Source organism: Sapajus apella, unplaced genomic scaffold (assembly GCF_009761245.1).
Source record: "Sapajus apella isolate SASKATOON/1434 unplaced genomic scaffold, GSC_monkey_1.0 scaffold12, whole genome shotgun sequence".
In the NCBI taxonomy this organism is placed as follows: Eukaryota; Metazoa; Chordata; class Mammalia; order Primates; family Cebidae; genus Sapajus; species Sapajus apella.
In genome coordinates this window covers 25,345,185-25,367,367 of record NW_022436952.1, presented here as the reverse complement: position 1 = coordinate 25,367,367, position 22,183 = coordinate 25,345,185, and the positions used below count along the sequence as shown (strand labels likewise).

The 22,183-nt window shown below is 51.5% G+C and overlaps 1 protein-coding gene and 1 long non-coding RNA gene across 8 annotated transcripts in view; one reads left to right on the top strand and one right to left on the bottom strand.

Annotated features, from left to right (window-relative positions):
• The window catches only part of DNAH2 (dynein axonemal heavy chain 2), a 109,440-nt gene extending 90,573 nt beyond the window's left edge, over positions 1-18,867 (top strand). For 2 of the 5 annotated variants that reach the window (XM_032280399.1, XM_032280397.1), the window contains 21 exons: positions 954-1,118; positions 1,753-1,878; positions 2,020-2,168; positions 2,238-2,304; positions 2,443-2,593; positions 2,851-2,999; positions 3,182-3,315; positions 3,458-3,602; positions 3,742-3,941; positions 5,767-5,893; positions 8,224-8,751; positions 8,890-9,073; positions 9,308-9,498; positions 15,443-15,634; positions 15,803-15,987; positions 16,230-16,458; positions 16,556-16,707; positions 16,827-16,941; positions 17,748-17,924; positions 18,019-18,093; positions 18,249-18,867. In XM_032280399.1, coding sequence (XP_032136290.1) covers positions 954-1,118; positions 1,753-1,878; positions 2,020-2,168; positions 2,238-2,304; positions 2,443-2,593; positions 2,851-2,999; positions 3,182-3,315; positions 3,458-3,602; positions 3,742-3,941; positions 5,767-5,893; positions 8,224-8,751; positions 8,890-9,073; positions 9,308-9,498; positions 15,443-15,634; positions 15,803-15,987; positions 16,230-16,458; positions 16,556-16,707; positions 16,827-16,941; positions 17,748-17,924; positions 18,019-18,093; positions 18,249-18,647 — 3,840 coding nt within the window. In that variant the 3' untranslated portion in view covers positions 18,648-18,867. The remainder of the gene's footprint in view (positions 1-953; positions 1,119-1,752; positions 1,879-2,019; positions 2,169-2,237; positions 2,305-2,442; positions 2,594-2,850; positions 3,000-3,181; positions 3,316-3,457; positions 3,603-3,741; positions 3,942-5,766; positions 5,894-8,223; positions 8,752-8,889; positions 9,074-9,307; positions 9,499-15,442; positions 15,635-15,802; positions 15,988-16,229; positions 16,459-16,555; positions 16,708-16,826; positions 16,942-17,747; positions 17,925-18,018; positions 18,094-18,248) is intronic. The other 3 variants (XM_032280402.1, XM_032280400.1, XM_032280398.1) reach the window with 3 other exon arrangements.
• On the bottom strand, positions 484-19,267 carry LOC116553187. 3 transcript variants are annotated; one of them, XR_004269662.1, is made up of 5 exons: positions 19,132-19,267; positions 18,276-18,369; positions 8,592-8,731; positions 2,674-2,870; positions 484-731 (listed from the first exon to the last, which is right to left on the bottom strand). It is a non-coding gene; the product is annotated as an uncharacterized LOC116553187 (long non-coding RNA). The 3 variants fall into 3 exon arrangements; XR_004269663.1 differs by lacking the exon at positions 18,276-18,369 and having other exon boundaries at positions 8,592-8,736; XR_004269661.1 differs by lacking the exon at positions 18,276-18,369.
• Between the last annotated feature and the right edge of the window lie 2,916 nt (positions 19,268-22,183).

Here is a 22,183-nt window from a genome sequence, read left to right as displayed (position 1 = left end):
CATATGTTATTATATATATATTCACTGAAATCTGAAGTAGAGAACAGATAGAGCTGCCCCAACATCCTGTATGTGTGTATGATCTTATATGTGTATCTGATTGGCCAACAGCAGTTGTGCCTGGATACAGACTGTATGACTGTCTTTTTCATCATGAGGAATATGGAGTGAGGGTTACACATAGCATGCACAGCATATATGTTAGTTCCCTTTATATATGTTTGTGTGTATATATACATATATATCCCTATATGTATGTGTGTGTGTATATATATTCATTCCAACCTCAACAGAGTCCCTAGGTGGCAATGACTTGAGAGAGGTTTCTCTAGTATACACAGTTCTGCCCAGGCCTCCATCTCTAGTGTGGGACCTTGGACTTGGTCCTTTTTCTTTTCTATTTTTTGAATAGAGACGGGGGTCTCACCATGTTGCCCAGGCTGCTCTCAAGCTCCTGGCCCCAAGGGATCCTCCTGCCTTGACCTGCCAAAGTATTGGGATTACAGGCATGAACCACCACACCCAGCCAGTCCTTTGTCTTGAGTGGACTCTTTAGCTGTTAGAGGAACAGCTCTTGGGTTCATTTCTTGCTGCTTCTTCCTCTTTCAAGGTTCCACCTTAGGTATGGTCTCTGGCATGGAGTGGCAGTCATTTATGTGCTCTCTGGCCTTCTCTTGACAACCAATCTTGTGTGGTTTATTATGCTTCAAGAGGTCTCCATCTCCTACCAGCTAGGAAAGGGTGGTAGAAGAAAGGGGAAGAAAATTTACCTTACCTCATCACACGTATTTTATCTCATTTACTCTTCAGGACAATCCTATAGGGTAAGTATTCTTTTGTAACATGAGGAAACTGAGGCTCAAAGAGATTAACAAAGCTACCAAATGGCAGAGTCGTGAATTGAACAAAACAGTCTGGCTCTGTTTGATGCCCTATACTCCAATCTCTCCCAGGTAGCTGAGAAACTGGAGATGCTGAAGAAACAGTATGACGAGAAGCTGGCACAGAAGGAGGAGCTTCGCAAGAAGTCTGAAGAGATGGAGCTGAAGCTGGAGCGAGCTGGGATGCTGGTGTCAGGGTTGGCTGGCGAGAAGGCCAGATGGGAGGAGACAGTCCAGGTGAGATCAAGACAAGTCCCAGAGACTAGCCGAATGGGATGCTAGGGAGGGAAAGGCTGGCTCTCTGACTGTGTCCTCTACTTACCTGTCCTTCCATTCACCTGTATCACCTGGTGTTCTTTCACTCTGCCCATCACTTCCAAGAGACCCATCCCCATTAGCTTGAGGGGCAGTCAGGGAAAATAGGGACACCTGGGTATATGGAACTCTAAGAACTGAGGCGTGGGAGCCCTTCCCCTCCCCCTGCACACCTTTGGTGACAACAATGGAAGAAAGGCCTTTTGCACCATTTGGGATCTGCTTCAGTGTTTGGGTAGGGCTGGGAAGTGCACACAAGGACTCTTGACATAGCCCACCGACCGGAGAGAAAACAGACATGGCACATCTTTCTGCCCTCAGTGAGCTCCTGAAAAGGGTTAGGCCTTATCACCAGAATGTAAACACTGCCATTAGAGATAGGAAGCTCAAAAGTAACTAGAACCAGGCTAGAATTGTCAGGATGCAAATGTTGAGGAGATGGAAAAGAACCTCTTTGAATTAGATAATGTCCAGAGGAGGGTGCCATCAAAAGCATTCCAAGTGTCTCCCAGAGTGCTGGGGCCCAGGCAGGCTTACCCTCCCTCCTGTCTGCCAGGGCCTGGATGAGGACCTGGGCTACCTGGTGGGGGACTGTCTCCTGGCAGCTGCCTTCCTCTCCTACATGGGACCCTTCCTGACCAACTACCGGGATGAGATTGTCAACCTGATCTGGATCAGGAAGGTGAGATGGGGCTCAGGTATAAGGGGGCTCTGAGACCAGGGCTAGGGCAGGACCTTTGGGAATATTAAGAGATATCCTGCAGGGGCAGGGGCTGCTGGGCTCAGCTCTTCAAGTTAAAGCTTGGGGCTTTTCTCTCCCCAGATCTGGGAGCTTCAGGTTCCTTGCTCCCCTTCCTTCGCCATTGAGAACTTCCTGTCCAATCCTACCAAAGTCCGGGACTGGAACATCCAGGGGTTGCCCTCTGACGCCTTCTCCACTGAGAATGGCATCATTGTCACCCGAGGCAATAGGTAAGGGTAATTCTGGGATGGGGGCGGCACAGGGACGGGGCTGTCCTCTGACCTGCCCTCCCCCTCCAGGTGGGCACTGATGATCGACCCTCAGGCCCAGGCCCTGAAATGGATTAAGAACATGGAAGGAAGCCAGGTGTGAGGCTGGGGGGGCCGCATTTGTCCCCCGGTAGAATTTCTCCCCAAGCCCCACCTCTTCCTGAGGCCCTGCCCTTGGGCTGTCAGCTCCCTTGTCTCCCCGAGTGTTCCCCCACCTTTCCCCCTCACTCTCTAGGGCCTGAAGATCATCGACCTGCAGATGAGCGATTATCTTCGAATTCTAGAAAATGCCATTCAGTTTGGATACCCGGTGCTTCTTCAGAACGTGCCGGAATATCTGGACCCCACACTCAATCCCGTGCTCAACAAATCTGTAGCCCGAATTGGTCAGGACAAGTCCCCGAGACCAGCCGAGTGGGATGCTAGGGAGGGAAGGGCTGGCTCTCTGACTATGTCCTCTACTTACCTGTCCCTCCGTTCAGACAGCCCTGGGCTGGGGCCTTAGGGCAGGCCAAGTCACTGTCCCTGGGTGCTGGTGGGGGACGGGTTGGCGGTACCCCTCACATGGGGTCCTTCCGTGGATGCAGCTGGTGAGGGATGGGTTAGCCAGTACCTGTCACAGGGGGTCCTTCCATGGATGCAGGCGGTCGGCTGCTGATGCGTCTTGGCGATAAGGAGGTGGAATATAATACCAATTTCCGTTTCTACATCACCACCAAGCTCTCCAACCCCCACTACAGCCCAGAGACCTCAGCCAAGACCACCATCGTCAACTTTGCTGTTAAAGAACAGGTGGGTGCAGGCTGAGGTCCAGACTGAGCTGGGATGAAGCAGGAAGAGTTTGGAAGGATTGAGAAAAGGGATAAGCTTGTGCTGGGCAGCTGAGGATGAGGGGTCTTTCGAGGTGTAAAGGGATGAGGAAGGTGAAGGCTGAAGGAGTGAGAGCCCCTCACGGTGAGTCTGGATGCTCCCAGGGCCTGGAGGCCCAGCTGCTGGGCATTGTGGTGCGGAAGGAGCGGCCTGAGCTAGAGGAGCAGAAGGACTCACTGGTCATCAACATTGCAGCTGGCAAGAGGAAGCTCAAGGAGCTGGAGGATGAGATCCTGCGGTGAGGCCCTGCCTCCCCCTCCCACCACCCCACAGGCCTCCTCCCAGCCAGCCTCCACCCAGCCCACCCCAGGCACAGCAGCATCCCAGGAAGCCTGGTCCCCCCGAACCCCGGCTCCATGTGTCTCTGGGCCTCCCCATAGGCTGCTGAATGAGGCCACCGGCTCCCTGCTAGATGATGTGCAGCTGGTAAACACGCTGCAGACCTCCAAGATAACGGCCAAAGAGGTGACTGAGCAGCTGGAGACCAGTGAGACCACAGAGATCAACATCGACCTGGCTCGGGAGGTGAGCTCTGTGCCCTCCCGCCCTGCCTTTCACCAGCCATCCAAGATGAAACTGTCATGATGGCTCAAGACCACCTCTTTCCCCAAGCCCCTGCTCCCTGCCATGTCCCTTGGTGGCCTTGACTCCTCGGCCCCTGCAGGCTTATCGCCCATGCGCCCAGCGGGCATCAGTCCTGTTCTTCGTGCTCAATGACATGGGCTGCATCGACCCCATGTACCAGTTCTCACTGGATGCCTACATCAGCCTCTTCATCCTCAGCATTGACAAAAGCCACCGCAGCACTAAGCTGGAGGACCGCATTGACTACCTGAACGACTACCATACCTACGCTGTCTACAGGTCTGAGGGTTCCCCCACATGCCCCAGCCAGGAGGCCGAGTGGCCGGGGCTCTTCTGGCCACCATGCCTTAGTGCTTTCCTATGCCGCAGCCCTCAGCCTGCCACCATCCCCTGCCTGTGTCCTCCTGGTAGCCCCTCACTCTCATGGCTTAACCATCACCTGTGGGCCAGTGATTCCCAGTTTTGTGGCTATAGCCCTCTCTTGAGCATTGGACTTATCTACTCAACTGTTGGTGATACCAGCACTGCCCAAATGGTAACGGGCGGGTAGAGCACCCGAACTCTGTTAAAATACTAGTTGGGATTCGGCAGATCTGAGTGGGGCAAGTCAAACAAGCTCCCAGCGGGCGCCACTGCTCTTGGTCTGTGGATCACATTTGAGCAGCAAGGAACTGGACTTCTCTATGCTGACATCCCACAGACCCTTCAAGCTCAACTAGTTTCAGCTCAAACTCACTCTCTTCCCTCTTCCTTCAGAGTCCTCATCCCTGGATGACACCAACACCCACTACCCAGTCACCCAAGCCAGAAATTGGGAGTTATCCTTTATTTTGTATAATTTTTAGTTGTAGAGACAGGGTCTCCCTACGTTGCCCTGGCTGGTCTCAAACTCCTGAGCTCAAGGGATCCTCCTGCCATGGTCTCCCAAAATGTTGGGGTTACAGGCATGAATCACCATGCCTGGCCAAAATTGGCAGTTATCCTTGACTCTTCCCCTTCAAAGCAGTCACCAGGTTTTGTTCATGAATATTTCTGCAAACTGTTCCCTCTCCATCTTCCCATTCCTTGACTGTACTTTAGGCCCTGGGGATCCTTTTTTCTGAATTGTACAATAGCCTCCTAGAGGTCTTCCTGCCTCCACCCTCTCAACCCACCCTCCTGTAGCTGCCTGCCTGAGCAAACCTGGACATGCTGCTCCCCGGGTCTGACTGCCAGTGGTTGCTTGCTAGGTCCCCAGTGGGCCACGAAGCCCTCGTGACCTGGCCTTCTCCTGCCTCAGCCTCACCTTTCCTGCCTTGCACCAGGGGCCTCAGCAGCCCTGACTGCCCTGTGTACTGTGCCCTTCTCATGCTTTCGCTCATGCTGTGACCTCTCTGCCTTTCCTATGTCACCTGAAAACTCTGCTGCACCCTGAGGCACCTCCTCTAGAAAACTCCCTGAGTCCAGCAAGCAGGGATGACGTAACTGATGGCCTCTCTGTCCTCTCTGAGAGTGTGGCTTATTCATCTTTCTGTCTTCAGGACCCAGCAGAGTGCCTGGCAAGACATTAGGGGAATAATGAAGGCTTTGGTTTTTTAATGGAACTGAATGACTAATTATGAGTGAAAGGTTGGGTGCGGTGGCTCACGCCTGTAATCCCAGCACTTTGGGAGGCTGAGGTGGGTGGATCACCTGAGGTCAGGAGTTTGAGACCAGCATGGCCAACATGGTAAAACCCTGTCTCTACTAAAAATACAAAAATTAGCCAAGTGTGGTGGCAGGTGCCTGTAACCCCAGCTAATCAGGAGGCTGAAGCAGGAGAATCGCTTGAACCTGGGAAGCAGATGTTGCAGTGAGCTGAGACTGTTCAAGCCTGGGCAACAAGAGTGAAACTCAGTCTCAAAAACTAATACAGTAATAATAATAATTGCTATTATTATAGTTATGAGTGAACTCTGGGAAATTCTTGTCTCTAGTCCCTGAGTCCTTGGCTGTTTCTAGGAGGTTAGGATTAGAGACTGGTGAGGTCCTCTGTGTGAGGCTGTGTGACGGTAGGATTGTAGTGTTGGTGTGGCAGCCCCCATTCCATTCTGCCTCCTCCCTCCTCCCTGTCCCTTTCTCCCAGGTACACCTGCCGTACCCTTTTTGAACGCCACAAACTACTATTCAGTTTTCATATGTGTGCCAAAATCTTGGAGACTTCTGGCAAGCTCAACATGGATGAATACAACTTCTTTCTACGTGGGGGTGTGGTGAGTTGGGCAGAGATCACATCCCAGTATGGGATGGTCAAGGATGGGGATGAGGGCAAGTGTGATAAGGACTCCAGACCCACAGCGGCCATGAATGAGCTGAGAAAAATCAGGCCAGCATCAGGTACACGGTGAGCTCCCTGGTGCTGCGGGGATGACTTGCCATGCACCCCCTGGCCCTCAGCACAGGCTGGGCTTTGTGGCTTGTCTCACTTGTGACCCACCGATTGGTGTGATCTTGCCACTTTTTTACTGCCTTTCAAGGCACTCCTTCCCCAGCCTGAGTCCTATGGTCCCCTCACAATCTCTCCCTGGCAGGCTCCTCAAGCCCTGTTTTCCTCCTCTCTGTGTTGCATCTACCACTCTGGCTAGATCCTGCTTCTCTTCCCCTGGCTCCCTGCATGGCCCATGCAGCTGAGCATGGCCGGAGAAGAACACATCCACACCGAATGGACTTGCTTTAAGTCCGTGATTGTGAACCTCAAGGAGGCCCTTAAGGCTGGACAGCCATGCTGCACTCTCCTGCCCTCCTAAACAACGTTTTCTTGACTTTTGCCACCTTCACTTCGTGCCTCCCACCCCAGACTCTCAACACAGCAATCAGAGGTTTGACTGCCTCACTCAGGCTGGACTGCGGTGGCAGTGATCTTGGCTCACTGCAGCCTCCAACTCCGGGGCTCAAGCCATCCTCTCATCTTAGCCTCTGGAATAGCTGGGACTACAGGCCTGCGCCACCATGCCTGGCTAATTTTTGTATTTTTTGTAGAGGCAAGGTCTCACCATGTTGCCCAGGCTGGTCTTGAACTCCTGGGCTCAAGCAATCCTCCTACCTCAGCCTCCCAAAGTGCTGGGATTATAGGCATGAGCCACAGTGCCTGGCCTGAGAGGCCCTTTTAAAGTAGATGTCATTGTGACAGGCTCCCCATGGCTGGCGCCACCTCCTACCACACAGCGCCCACTCAGGCCTCACTGCCCTCCCCACATAGGCCTGACTGCCCTCCCCAATCCCCATGGCATGTCTTACCTCAGGGCCTTTGCAGGGCCGTGCCTTCTGCCGGAAAGCCACTCCCCGGCATATGTACTTGGCCATCTCTCACCTCTTTCAAACCTCACCTCAATGAGACCTTGATCATCTTATTTCACACTTCAAACTACCCCTCAACATTCCCAGTCTTCCCTACCCTCCTCGGAGTATCCTATTTTCCCATGGCACTGCCGTCTTTGCTATACTATTTACTTATTTGTTATGTTTTTGGTTCATAATCTGCCCATGACTTCACAATCCCATGTTGGAAAATAAAATCTCCAAGGACAAAGATATTTGTCCATTTTTCTCAGTAATGCATCCCAATGATTAAAATCCATAGTTGGTGAACAATAAATATTTGTTAAGAAAAATGAATAAGCAAGTGAGCGAATGAATGAGTAAATAGTTTGTGTTTCTCTGAAGGGTGAGGCTACCAACCAGCCATTAGGTTGCAGACGTTATTACTAGGCAACCAGCAGAGGGTGCCAGATTCCTAAATTTGAACTGTGAAGGCTAAGGGCAGGGTCTGGTTCCCAGACCCCCACGTTTATTCTCCAGGATCGCTATATTCATCTCTTCACTCTCATACAAAACCCATTTTGGGCTTGGCATGGTGGCTTATGCCTGTAATCCCAGCACTTTGGGAGGCAGAGGAGGGTGGATCACCTGAGGTCTGGAGTTCAAGACCAGCCTGGCCAACATGGTGAAACCCTGTCTCTACTAAAAATACAGTAATTAGCCAGGTATAGTAGCGGGAACCTGTAATCCCAGCTACTCAGGAGGCTGAGGCAGGAGAATCGTCTGAACCTGGGAGGCAGAGGTTGCAGTGAGCCAAGGCTGCGCCACTGCACTCCAGCCTGGACGACAAGGGCAAGACTCTGTCTTTAAAAAAAAAAAAAGGCTTAGTGTAGGAGCTTATTCCTGTAATCCCAGCACTTTGGGAGGACAAGGCAGGTGGATCACAAGGTCAAGAGATCGAGACCATCCTGGCCAACATGGTGAAACGCCGTCTCTACTAAAAATACAAAAAAAATTAGCTGGGTGTGGTGGCAGCCTCCTGTACTCTCAGCTACTTGGGAGGCTGAGGCAGGAGAACCACTTGACCCCAGGAGGCAGAGGTTGCAGTGAGCCGAAATCACGCCACTGCACTCCAGTTTGGTGACAGAGTGAGACTCTGTCTCAACAAAAAATAAAAACATAACAAACAATTTTTTTTTTTGGCTTTCCCACAGAGAGAGAGAGAGAGGAAAGATCATTCTTCTTTTGAGGTATTCCCAAGTCAATCCCTTTCTTCCTCCACCAGGTCCTGGATCGGGAGGGCCAAATGGACAACCCGTGTACTAGCTGGCTTGCAGATGCGTACTGGGATAACATCACAGAGCTGGACAAACTGACCAATTTCCATGGACTCATGAACTCCTTTGAGCAGTACCCTCGCGACTGGCACCTGTGGTATACCAATGCTGCCCCGGAGAAGGCAATGCTGCCAGGTACCAAGTGTCTGTGCCCAGCTCTCACCTTTCTGCTTCCCTCCATTCAGCCAGGTGCCTGCCCTTCCCATTGTCCTCCATCCCCTCTCCCAGCTGGCGCCAGAGCACATTCTCAGCAGGTGCCCCTTTGTCTGGATTCCCTGCTCTTCCAGACTCACTCCCTTTCCCTGCAATTACTCACCTCGTCCCTAGGTGAGTGGGAAAATGCCTGCAATGAAATGCAACGGATGCTGATTGTCCGCTCCCTGCGCCAGGACCGCGTGGCCTTCTGCGTGACCTCCTTCATTGTCACCAACCTTGGCTCCCGCTTCATCGAGCCGCCTGTGCTGAATATGAAGCTGGTCAGTGGCTCGGCTTCCTTGAGCCCACAACCCCAGGGTCCTTCCTGCTTTCCTTGCTCTGTTTCAGTGTCCTCCATCTCTCTCCCCAACTTTGCTTATGTGGGCTTCTGCCTGATGCCATACCTGTGCTTCTGGCAGGTGATGGAGGATTCAACCCCACGATCCCCACTTGTGTTCATCCTGTCCCCGGGTGTGGACCCCACCAGCGCCCTGCTCCAGCTGGCAGAGCACACAGGCATGGCCCAACGCTTCCACGCCCTGTCCCTGGGCCAGGGCCAGGCCCCCATCGCTGCTCGACTTCTCCGAGAGGGTGTGACTCAGGGTTGGTGTCCATCCTTTCTTTCACCCCCAGCTTCAGCCCAGTCCTTGTCCCTAGAACCTCCAACCTCAATTACACTACTGTACCTGCATCTCCCACTTCTATAGAGAGCCCCAGAAGTGGCAGACCTGAGTGCTAGACCCTCCCCAGCCACCCCCCAACCTACGCCAGGTGGAAAGCATGAGGACAGGCAGGGCTTAGGAAATGATTCCCACTGACCCTGGCATCTCCTTGCAGGACACTGGGTGTTCCTGGCAAACTGCCATCTGTCACTGTCTTGGATGCCTAACTTGGACAAGCTGGTGGAGCAGCTGCAGGTGGAGGATCCTCATCCATCTTTCCGTCTCTGGCTCAGCTCCAGCCCCCACCCAGACTTCCCTATCTCAATCTTGCAGGCCAGCATCAAGATGACCACAGAGCCACCAAAGGTATGTGGCCATAGAGAGCCAGCATCAGCAGGGCCATCTGGTCCACCTTACCTCCTGCTAGCATCAGAGAGAAGGCTTAACCCAACAACAACATGGCTTTGATTTGATTGTCCTCTAAAAAATTCTGCCTCAGCCAAACGTGGTGGCTCATGCCTGTAATCTCAGCACTTTGGGAGGCTGGAGAGGGGGTGGATCACAAGGTCAGGAGTTTGAGACCAGCCTAGCTAACATAGTGAAACCCTGTCTCTACTAAAAATACAAAAATTAGCCAGGCATGGTGGTGCGTGCCTGTAGTCCCAGTTACTTGGGAGGCTGAGGGAGGAGAACCGCTTGAACCCGAGAGGCAAAGGTTGTGGCAAACTGAGATCACCCCACTGCACTCCAGCCTGGGCAACAGAGCAAGACTCCATCTCAAAAAAAAAAAAAAAAAAAAAAAAAATCCACCTCATTCCTCTCCTGTTTGTGCCAAACTCCTAGAACACAATAGTAATATCTAACATTTCTTGAGTAATTATCATGTGCCAGGCACTAAGTTCCTTACACTTATTAACTGGTTTAATACGCATGGGTGTACACACACACCCTATCAGATGAATACTGTTACCCCCATTTTAAAGATAGGACACTGAGATACAGAAAGAATAAATAAGTATTCCAGAGCCAGAGTTTGGGTAGTTGGGTCCCCAAAGTCACTCTTTTATACCTCGGAACCTTCCTGCCTCCCAGCATCTCCTTACATTCTCTTCCTAATGTCACACTTCCTGCCTCTTTGTCCTTTCTTTCTTCCAACTCTACTGAAATTTTTATCTCCAATATCACAAGTTCATCACCAAATGCAATCATCCTGATCCTCTAAAACCAGCCGTGTCATTGCAGTTCACCCACTCACCCCTGTTTAAACTATTTTAGTAGCTTTTCATTGCTCTTAGTCAAGATCAAAATCCTTTTTGCTCACCCTGTGAAAAGCACATGGGCCAGTATATATCATGCTCAACAGATAAGTGCTGTTTGAATCACGCATGAGTGCCTTTCATCATTCTTAATCCTCCTTGACCACCTTGGGGCAGTTGACACAGTTGACTTGTCCCTTTTCCTGGCTCCCTGACACACCACTCCTGCTTCCCACCCCCCATCTTTTGACATATCATTTATTACTTCTGTTTCTTTTTCCTCTTTGCCTATGGCAAAATTTCAATACTTAGTCCTTGACCTAAGGACTAAGAGGGCAGGGCCTTCAGTCCTGGCTCAGCGTTTCTCATTCTACACTTTCTCCTTTCACAAGTTGTTGAAGAAATTGTCCTTTTCATGATTTCAACTCTAATCCCATCTCTGGCACCAGTACCAAAGTCAGTTCCAGCTCTGAATTGCCATTGGATTACAAAGCACTTCTTGGCACACCAACAACATAATGGCACACTCTTTTCATACTTTTTTGTTCCAAACCCCAAGACTCAGAATGTGACTGTGTTTAGAAATAGGATCATCTTTTAGAAAGAGTCTCAGTTGAGCATGGTGGCTCAGGCTGGGCACGGTGGTTCACACCTATAATCTCAGCATTTTGGGAGGCCGAAGTGGGTAGATCACCTGAGGTCAGGAAGGTAATATATAGGGCTCAGATATGAGAATCCCAGCTAGAGGTGGAGGCTGCAGTGAGCCTAGATCACGCTATTGCACTCCAGCCTGGGCACCATTTGCCGGGTTCAAGCAGTTCTCCTGTCTCAGCCTCCCAAGTAGCTGGGATTACAGGCATATGCCACTCCACACAGCTAATTAATTTTTTCTTTTGAGATTAGAGTCTTGCTCTGTCGCCCAGGCTGTAGTACAGTGGCATGATCTTGGCTCATTGCACCCTATCGGCTTCAAGCAATTCTCATGCCTCAGCCTCCCGAGTAGCTGGGACTACAGGTGCATGCTACCATGCCCGGCTAATTTTTTGTATTTTTACTAGAGAAAGGGTTTCACCATGCTGGCCAGGGTCTCGAACTCCTGACCTCATGATCTGCCTGCCTTGGGATTACAGGTAAATGTGTAAAGTGCTGGGATTACAGGTGTGAGCCACCGTACCCGGCCCCTAATTTTTGTACTTTTAGTGGAGACCGGGTTTCACCCTGTTGGCCAGGCTGGTCTCATACTCCTGTGATACACCCACCTTGTCTTCCCAAAGTGCTGAGCCACCATGCCTGGCCTGAGTTTTACTTCAAATAAGAAAGTCCCTGTATTCACAGCCCCCAGTTGCCAGTTTGGGGTATAGTCCTGGAGTATATTCCTGGGTCGCTTCCTGCTCTCCAGTCTTTTTAAAAAGCTAGATATTAAGTAGATACAAAAGAATATTTATAAAATACAATCAAGTTATAAAGGATCATGATTCCATGAATATCTGGGTGTGCATCATCCTTTCAAGAAAGAAAAATCCCAGCATTTTCTTTGAAGTCCTGGTGTGCCTCTTCCCAATCTTATCACTTTCCCTCTCCACTCAGAGGAAATCACTATTCTGAATCTTGCATTTGTCATTTTCTTTTATAATTTTTTTCTTTTCCCCTGGAGTTAGGGATTTTTGATCATTGTAATGCAAAAGTTTGTATTGCTAATGCAAACATTGTTATTTACGTTTCTCTATAACTTGCTTTTTTCATTTAACATTATGTACTTGACATTCATTCCTGATGTTCTTCAAGTTTTGTAGTTCTTCATATATTCCAGATCCTAATCCTTCGTCAGTTATGTGTTTTGTGGTTTATCTCTTTTATGCTATTTTTTTGTGAAGATAAATTCTTAATTTTTATGAGGTTGAATTTAGCTTCAGGAAAGATATAAATCTTTCCTTTTTTAAATGGTTTGTGCTCCTTTGTCTTGTTCAAGAAGTCCTTGCTTACTTTAAGATTGTAAAAGTACTCTCCTATACTTGCCTTCCAAAATGTAATTTGACTTTCATATTTAGGTTTTTAATTACTTTTATTTTTTTTCCAGATGGAGTATCGCTCTGCCGCCCAGGCTGGAGTGCAGTGGCGTGATCTTGGCTCACTGCAACTTCTGCGCCTGGGTTCAAGCGATTCTCCTGCTTCAACCTCCCGGGTAACTGGGACTACAACTGTGCCAACACGCCCAGCTAATTTTTGTATTTTTAGTAGAGGCAGGGTTTCACCATATTGGCCAGGCTGGTCTTGAACTCCCGACTTGATCCGCCCACCTTGGCCTGCCAAAGTGCTGGGATTACAGGCATGAGCCACCTCACCCAGCCTACATTTAAGTTTTTAATCACTTGGAATTGATTTTTGTGACTGTGGTATGAGGCAGAGGTCCAATTTTCTTTTGTTTTTTTCTTTTCTTTCTTTCTTTCTTTTTTTTTTTTTTTTTTTTTTTTTTTTGAGACAGAGTCTCGCTGGAGTGCACTCCAGGCTGGAGTGCAGTAGCATGATCTTGACTCTCACTGCAACCTCCATCTCCTGGGTTTCAAGCGATTCTCCTGCCTCAGTCTCCTGAGTAGCTGACATTACAGGAACCTGCCACCCCACCTGGCTAATTTTGTTATTTTTTGTAGAGATGGGGTTTTGTTATTTTTTGTAGAGACGCTGACCAGGCTGGTCTTGAACTCCTGACCTCAGGTGATCTACCAACCTCAACCTCCCTAAGTGTTGGAATTACAGGCATCACCCACTGCACCCAGCCAATTTAATTTTTTTCTACATTGATAACCAATTCTCCCAGTACCACTTATCAAATAATATGCAAGTACCTTTCTGATCTGTAGTGCCTGCTCAGCCTTCAATCATGTTTCCATATATGTATGGGTTTTTCAGTGTCCTTTATTCTGTTCATTGGTCAAATTGTTTTATCCTGGAGTAAATGCTTTAGTCCTTTTTTTGTTTGTTGGTTTGAGACGGAGTCTTGCTCTGTGGCCTAGGCTGGAGTACAGTGGCACGATCGTGGCTCACTGCAACCTCTGCCTCTCGGGCTCTAGCAGTTCTCCCCCCTGCACCTTACAGGTGTGTGCCACAACCCTGGCTAATTTTTTTTTTTTTTTTTTTTTTTTTTTTTTTTTTTTTTTTGTAGAAATTGGGTTTTACCATGTTGGCTAGGCTGGTCTTGGACTCCTGGACTCAATTTGTCCTCCAATTTTGGCCTCCTAAATTGCTGGGATTACAGGTGTAACCCAGTGCTGGGCCAACAATATACTTTAGTCTTAATTACTATATAGCTTTATAATAATTCTGGATAGCTGACAAGGCAATCCCCTTACCTTATTCTTCTTCAGGCTATTCTTGACCTTTTATTCGCCAATATAAATTTTAGAATTAGCTTGTTGTATAAAAAATTCTATTGATTAATATGGGAGAAATTGATACCTTTAGGACAATGAAGCTCCCAATCTGTAAGTATATTTCTCCATTGAATCATTTTTTTCCTCTTTTTTTTAGAGAGAGAAAGAGTCTTGCTCTATCACCCAGGTTGGAGTGCAGTGGTGCAATCATAGCACAATGGGATCGCAGGTGGCATGAGCCCCTGTGCCCAGCCTCCATTTATTCTTTATTTTACTAAAGTTGTGTAATGTGATTTTGTTGTTGTTGCTGTTGTTTTTATAGAGATGGAATCTTGCTATGTTTCCCAGGTTGGTCTCGAACTCCTGAGCTCAAGGAATCCTCCCATCTTGGCCTCCCAAAGTGCTGAGATTACAGGTGTGAGCCACCATGCCTGGCCTAAAATATTGTAATTTTCTCCATAAATAATCATACATTTTAATTGGATTTATTTCTAGGTACTTGACATATCTTGATGTCACAAATGGCATTTTTTTTTTCTTTTTTTTTGAGATGGAGTTTCGCTCTTGTTACCCAGGCTGGAGTGCAATGGCTCAATCTTGGCTCTCTGCAATCTCCGCCTCCTGGATTCAAGCGATTCTCCTGCCTCAGTCTCCTGAGTAGCTGGCATTACAGGAGCCCGCCACCATGCCTAGCTAATTTTTTTTGTATTTTTAGTAGAGATGGGCTTTCGCCATGTTGGCCAGGCTGGTCTTGAACTCCTGGCCTCAAGTGATCCACCCGCGTTGGCCTCCCAAAGTGCTGGGATTATAGGCATGAGCCACCACATCTGGTAAATGGCATTTTTTAAAGAGTCACGTATTTTGTTACTGCTATCCAGTATTCCTCAAGTTTCTCACTATTCCATTCTGTCAGTCACAGATAAGTCTTCTTAAAATGCTGTTTGAACAGATTGCTGTCCTACTCAAGATAGAGTGACTCCATGAAGCCTGGTGAATCAAGTACAAATGGCTTAAGCGTCCATTCTTATTGCATCTCCATCTATCCATGGCCTTCCTCTTCCCACCTGAGCACTTGCATTTGACTTCAGCCAGGCTCATCCTCTCACTTTATTCTCTCCTCCGTGCCTTTATTCAATTCCTTCCATCTCCAGGAAAGGAAGACTCTCCTCTCAGGCCTAGTCATACCCTTCCCATTTGGAAGGCTTAGTTCAAATCCCAGCTTGCTCATGGAGCCAAATAATGCCAATCACATAGATTGTTCCTCCTTGAAGATATAGTATGGCCTTTTAAATCTACACTAACCTTTGCATACAATTCTGTACATTTTTGTTAATTGCATGTATACGTATTTGTCTTTGTTCATATTTTCTCGAACCCCAAATTGAGCTGGCCTACCTAATACTGAGAACATCAGGGCTGAGAGATTCAAAAGTGGTGGGACAAGAAGTCAGTCATGCCACAAGCCCATACAGTGCCTGTCTACGAATTAGATAGAGAAAAGCACCCAGCCTTGTAGAGGAGTGCATATCTTGGCACGTAGATCAAGGGCTACATTTCAGCCTCCACTCACCCTTTTAGCCAGTGGCTTTGTGCCATGAAGAACTGCCACAACTGTATATGGTGGTGCTAGTGGCAGATCTGAGTATGATGCATGTCAGCCCCATCTTTGTACTTTATTGTCCCCAGGGCCTAAAGGCCAATATGACACGTCTTTACCAACTGATGACAGAACCACAGTTTACCCGCTGCTCCAAACCTGCCAAATATAAGAAGCTGTTGTTTGCACTTTGTTTCTTCCACTCTGTATTACTTGAACGCAAAAAGTTCCTGCAGCTTGGCTGGAACATTATCTATGGCTTCAATGACTCCGACTTTGAGGTTTGTAACAGCCAGGGGTCCTCGTCCCAGCCCTTTCTCCCTACACTTCCTACCCCATGTCTTCCCTGTGGGAATATCCGCAGACAGAAAGGCTGTGTTGAAGCTCCATTGGCAGATTTCCTGCCATAACTGTGTGGGGATTGGGGCTTGGGTTGGGACTATGCCCAGGTGTCAGAGAACTTGCTGAGCCTCTATCTGGATGAGTACGAGGAGACACCTTGGGATGCACTCAAGTACCTCATTGCCGGCGTCAACTATGGTGGACATGTCACAGATGACTGGGACCGGCGCCTGCTGACCACCTACATCAATGACTATTTCTGTGACCAGTCTTTATCAACTCCCTTCTACCGGTGAGGGGAGGTGGCACTGGGCAGGGAGCCAGAAGTCACAAGCCAGCCAGGTGGTGGGATCAGGGGTGGAGGAAATGTTTGAGGAGAGGACATGAGATTGGGAGATGACAGAGTTTATGGGATTGGGAAAGGGTACAGGGCAGGGAGTTGGACAAATGTGACATGCATAGGCTTGGGGTCTTGGCCTGGCATTGAGGCCTGAGTCCCCACAATGTGGCAGTGATTATGCTATGACTTTCCAGGTTGTCAGCACTAGAGACTTATTTCATCCCCAAGGATGGGAGCCTGGCCTCTTACAAGGAATACATCAGCTTATTGCCTGGCATGGACCCCCCTGAGGCCTTTGGCCAGCACCCCAATGCTGATGTGGCCTCCCAGATCACTGAGGCACGAACCCTCTTTGATACTTTGCTTTCCTTGCAACCTCAGATTACACCCATCAGGGCTGGAGGCCAGACACGGGAAGAGAAGGTAAAATGAGCCAGGCCTTGGGGAGGGAATCAGGGCAGGACTGATTCCTGAAGAATTCCAGAAGTCAGGGCTACATTCAGAGCTCCTGCCTGCCCAGGTCCTTGAGTTGGCTGCTGATGTGAAGCAGAAGATCCCTGAAATGATCGACTATGAGGGGACCCGAAAACTGCTAGCTCTTGACCCCTCCCCCCTCAATGTGGTCCTTCTGCAGGAGATCCAAAGATACAACAAGCTGATGCAGACCATCCTGTAAGATGGAGAGGGACTCTACGGAACATAGGAAGGGGTGGGGAGAGGCCAGCACCTTCTGGCTAGAATGACGTTACCAGGCCCACTCCATCTCTAACGCTCCACCTCATCCTGCTCAGGTTCTCACTGACAGACCTAGAGAAAGGCATCCAGGGCCTCATTGTCATGTCTACAAGCCTGGAAGAGATTTTCAATTGCATCTTTGATGCCCACGTTCCTCCACTCTGGGGAAAGGCAAGATGATACCATTGTTAATCCTTCTCCAACAATGAGCTCCCCTCTCAACCCTGTGCTCCCCAATCTCCTGGTTCTAGATTGGCATACAACAAACTGTAAAGAGCCTAAACTTTGAAGTTAGACAGGTTCAAGGTTGAAACCTGGCTCTGCCATTCACTGACTGACTTTGTACAACTTATTAACTTACAGACTTACTCAGGGCAAGTTACTAACCTCTCCAAGGATGTTTCAAAGATTCCCAGTACTGTGCATACCACTGAGAAGGTGCATCATTAATGGTACCTGGTTAATATTACTGTGGTCATTGTTATTAATGAATAGTTGTCGTATGCCTCTTTCCTGGAAGTTGGCTTTGGAGAGCTGTGCTCACCTGTAGTTGGGGAACAGGGGCCGATACCACACAGTCTTCTCATATCTGCTTCAGTGCTCAAAAATAAGGATTTGGGCTGGGCGCGGTGGCTCACACCTGTAATCCCACCACTTTGGGAGGCTAAGGCGGGTGGATCACCTGAGTTCAGGAATTCGAGACCAGCCTAGCCAACATGGCAAAACCCCGTCTCTACTAAATAAATACAAAAATTAGCCATGTGTGGTGGTGAGCGCCTATAATCCCAGCTACTAGGGAGGCTGAGGCAGGAGAATTTTTTGAACCCAGGAGGCGGAGGTTTTGGTAAGCTGGGATCACACTGTTGCACTACAGCCTGGACAACAAAAGCGAAATTCCATCTAAAAAATAAAAAAACAAAAAATAAGGATTTGAATGCATGGCTAAATGAGAGAATAAGCATGCACTCCTTCCCTAGGCATACCCCTCACAAAAGCCATTGGCTGCTTGGACACGGGACTTGGCCATGCGTGTGGAGCAGTTTGAGCTGTGGGCCAGCCGGGCCCGGCCTCCTGTCATCTTCTGGCTGTCTGGTTTCACCTTTCCCACTGGCTTCCTCACTGCTGTGCTGCAGTCTTCCGCTCGCCAAAACAACGTGAGCAATGTGCAGTGAGAGCAGTATGTATGCTGTGGCCGTGCGTTTGTTCTCCTCTTCAGGGTCTTCCCTTATTCTCACCTTCAACCCGCAGATTTCAGTGGACAGCCTCTCCTGGGAGTTTATCGTCTCCACTGTGGATGACAGCAACCTAGTGTATCCACCCAAGGTGGGAGCCAGTTGTGCTTGGGGATCTGAGCAAAAGAGGGTACTGGGAACAAAAATGGGAAATAATTGGATGAGAAGGGAGGAGAGAGGTAGCAGGTCAGGGGTGCTGGCAACTGAAGTCTAGCTTCTCCCAGACCTGCTCCCACTTTTCCCCAGGATGGTGTCTGGGTTCGGGGCCTGTACCTGGAAGGTGCTGGCTGGGACCGGAAGAACTCCTGCTTGGTGGAGGCAGAGCCCATGCAGCTTGTCTGCCTCATGCCTACGATCCACTTCCGGCCTGCAGAGAGTCGCAAGAAGAGCGCCAAGGGTGGGACAGCTCCCCAAGACTTGCCTGCCCCATCCCTAGTTTGGAACCTAACCCATCCTCTGCTCCAGCCCATCCCACACCTGCCCCTGCCCTGCTCTCCCGGAGGCTCCAGGAGTCTGACTCCTCCTCTCCTTTCCCCCAGGCATGTACTCCTGTCCCTGTTATTACTATCCCAACCGGGCAGGCAGCTCAGACCGAGCCTCCTTTGTCATTGGCATCGACCTGCGGTCTGGGGCTATGACGTCTGATCATTGGATCAAGAGGGGCACTGCTCTACTCATGAGCCTGGACAGCTGAGACCTCCTTGTCTTCTCCACTTGACAGAGGGTCGGGGACTCCAGGAGCTAAGACAGATATTGCACCTAGGACTGAGGCTGGACTGACCTCAGACTTTGACCTTGGTCGAATTTGTGTGATGTAGCCCTGGAGATACCTAGTTGTGCTAGCCATAAAAGTGAAAGCGTTGTATTGGAGCTCCGTGCTGTAAAACACCCGCGACATCAAGCCTTACGTCTCTCAATGCAATGGTGAGGGCCTGGGGAGGGAGGAAGCCCGGGCTTCACAGAGGACAGAGCTACAGTGAAGCTGCTACTGCACGAAGCAGCTAAGGAGGTGGGGCGGCCTGGAGAGGAACGTAGGCGTGGCCTTGAACGAATGGGCAGGGCGGAGGGGGTGTGAGGAGGCTGTCGCTAAGTCTCGGGGCAGGACTTGAGTGGGTGGGGCGGGGCTTACCTTTGAACGGCGCGTGATCCAAATGGGATAGCGATTTGTCAGGCAGGGATCAGGGCTGAACCCTGTACACTGCACCCTGAAGCTTGCACCCCGCATCCGGCATCCTAGCCGACACCAGCGCTCAGGCGAACGGGACCAGCAGAAGATGGGGCGGAGCCGAAGAGGGGGACTTGAGCGTGAGGAGGGGCGGGACCACGAGAAGGGGGCGGGGCTGGGGAGCGGGGGTGCGGGTGTTTGTGTTGGAAAATCCAACTGCGCCACTGGGCGGAGCGGCCCCCCCAGCCCCGGCCTGGGAGAAGGGGGGGCCGCTCGACCCCCTGGGAGACCTTGCGGAGCCTGAACACCTGGGACCCCCCAGAACCAGGTAACGGGGAGCTGCGAGGACATCTGGAAAGAGGGAAACTCTGTGTGCAGGGGTCAGGACGCCTAAGTCTGGAGGGGTAGAGCTGGGGATGGACGTTTGGGTCTTGGGAAGGGCACTGGGAAGAAGACTGGGGCGAAGGTCATGGGTCCCCTAGAAGAGAGTACGGCGAGGAAGGAGGAAGACCTGGGAGGCAGATATGTCAGGTTCCGGATGTCCAGAGAGGCCTGAAAGGACTCCAGTTCCCCTTGGGCTGCAATTCCTCTTCTCGACTCCTGGGCGGGGTGCGGTGGTCCTCACTGAAAGGCAGGACTAAAGGGCAGAGTTCGCAGACAAGCCACTGCCCTGACCTATTGAGGTCAGATGTGGTCAGACTGGGGTGTGTCCCGGTCCCAGGGCTACTTTAAGTCTCCCTCCAGTTCTCTGCATGGGTGAGGTGTAGAAACCTCAGTCTGACCTTCCCACCAGCGGTCCCGAGAGCCTCCCAGCAGTAGCCTTCGCCTCCATCCCACTCTCCCCACTGCATCCTGCCTTCACTACGCCTCTCCCCGCTAGTCTCATCCCTGGTCCTGCCCCCACTCTGCCGTTCCCGAGCCCTCGCGGGCCCCGCACAGCTTCTCCGTGCGGAATCTTCCCAGAGCAGCCACGAGATGGCGAGGGCGAGACGCGCACCCAGGGCGGCGGGGACTGCAGGTGCGGGACGTGACCGTGAAGATAGCTGAAGCCCCCCGTCCCGGTCCGAGGGAAAAGTAGGCTGAAGCCCCCATTTGACTTCCTGTCATCTGGGCCCCTTCACAGGAAATTGTGGGCTGGAGGTGGCAGGGCAGAAGACGGAGAGAGGACTCTGGGGACTCAGTCTCCACCTCTCCGGGCCCGGGTAAATTGCGGGGGGGACACGCGGGATTGTTGCTAAGCGACGTAGATTCGCTTCCCGTTTGCTGTAGCTTATGGCTGTGACGCTGGGTGGAGGTTGAAGAGAGCGGTGGCCCTGGAGACTGTGGGGAAGGTCGAGGGCAGGACGCCTGGTTCCCGAGACGGGAAGAGCCCTGGGAGGAAGGCGGGGAGGCAGCGAGCTGCGCCGCGACCGGAGGGGATTCGGCGATTGTCCGGGAGGGGGCACCTGAGGCGCGGCGTTCACCTCAGCTCCCCTTCTCTCCCCGGGGTGGCTTGCCCAGTTGCCAGAGTAACTGGAGGGCGAGACTTGCGAGCCGGATTCCCAAACTCTCCCGTCCACCCAATCCGCTCCAGCGGTTGGCCCTAACGTCAGGGCCCTGACAGCCAATGGGGAAGGGTCATGATAGCGACGGGAAAGGGAGAGGGGAGGGGCAGCGGCGGAGGCTGGGAGGCGGCAGCTGCCCGGGACCCGCACGTGCACTCCCACACGCTCGCGCCCACCCCCCAGCCCTGGGCCGCACGCGCCCGAGCACCCCCTTGCGCCTGCGCGGCGAGCCGGGCGCCCCTTTCCCAGTGTGGAGTCCGTGTAAAGCCGCCCGAGGCTGCGCTCCTCAGCCCCTGGGGACTCCCACGTCTCGGTCGGTCTGCACCGTTTAGCGGGTCGTGACCATAATGCCCAGCCTCGCTCAGGAGGGCCGACTACCTGTTCCCCACCTACCCCCAGCTGGCGCCCCACACTCCCAGGTGGGCTGGGCGGAGCTGTGGTTTCCGGCCCCATCTGCTCGGCCGCTGCCTTCCCGGGCTCTGGCTTACGTTGCTTCCCCAAGAGAAAGCGAGCGGGTACCAGCGCCCCTTCCCGAGGCTTCTCCCTCCCGGGCCCAGCTGCTGTTGGTGGCGGGGGAGGGCACTGCGGGGAAGCCCCGGACGGCCCAGGTGACTCTTCTGGGCCATCACGCCCCTTCTTCGCGTGAATTCCTGCTCTTTGATGTGCACCAAAACCCTTCCCATTCCTAATGTTTCCTTCTCATTCGCTCCGGCGTTCTTTGCACCTCCCTCGGCTCCTTTCGGGCTGTCTCTCCCTGTCTCCACTCGTCCTTCTTCGCTTCTCCCGGTTATATAACTCTTCCTCTTGCCGTGTCCTGGTTTCAACTCCACAGACTCCGCCCTGGAACAGCGCGGGGAGGGGCGGGAGAGTTGGGGACCCAGACAGATTCCGGCTGGCGGCCGGCTGGGGCACGGGGGATCCTACAGATGGAAGACGGAGCCCCGCGGGACCCGGTGCCCCCGTCCCCGCCTGCCGGCCCCCACCGAGGTCTTGCCCGAGAGAGAGAAGGCACAGTATCTCCGAGGGGCGTGTCGGGCTGACTCCCGTCAGAAATGTGGGTTGGGAGGTCAGGGCTGCAGGTGGAGAAGAGGAGGCAGGCAAGAGGCCTGAGTCCCTGAGATTGGAGTCGTATGGGGTAAAAGAGATAAGGACGCCTGGGTTCCTTCCTACGTCTCCTTTTTGGATTCCCAGAATTCCTAAGGGTGTTTCCAGGAAGCTTAGCGCACCCCCTCCGCCCCATAGGGGTCAAAGGTCTGTATTAGAGGTGGCCTGGGATGATGTCACCAGTGCACGTGCCCTGGGACGGTTGCCAGGCAATGAGGCTTCCTCCCCCTTCTATTCCCTCCCACCTCTGCCCCGAGTCCAGTTCCAGTCCCGTGCCATCTCTTTCCCCTCTCCCTTCCCTTGGTCTTAGCATCCTGCAGGTGGGAAACCCCGGCCTGGAATTTTGTGAGGGGGAGGGGCACGGGTGT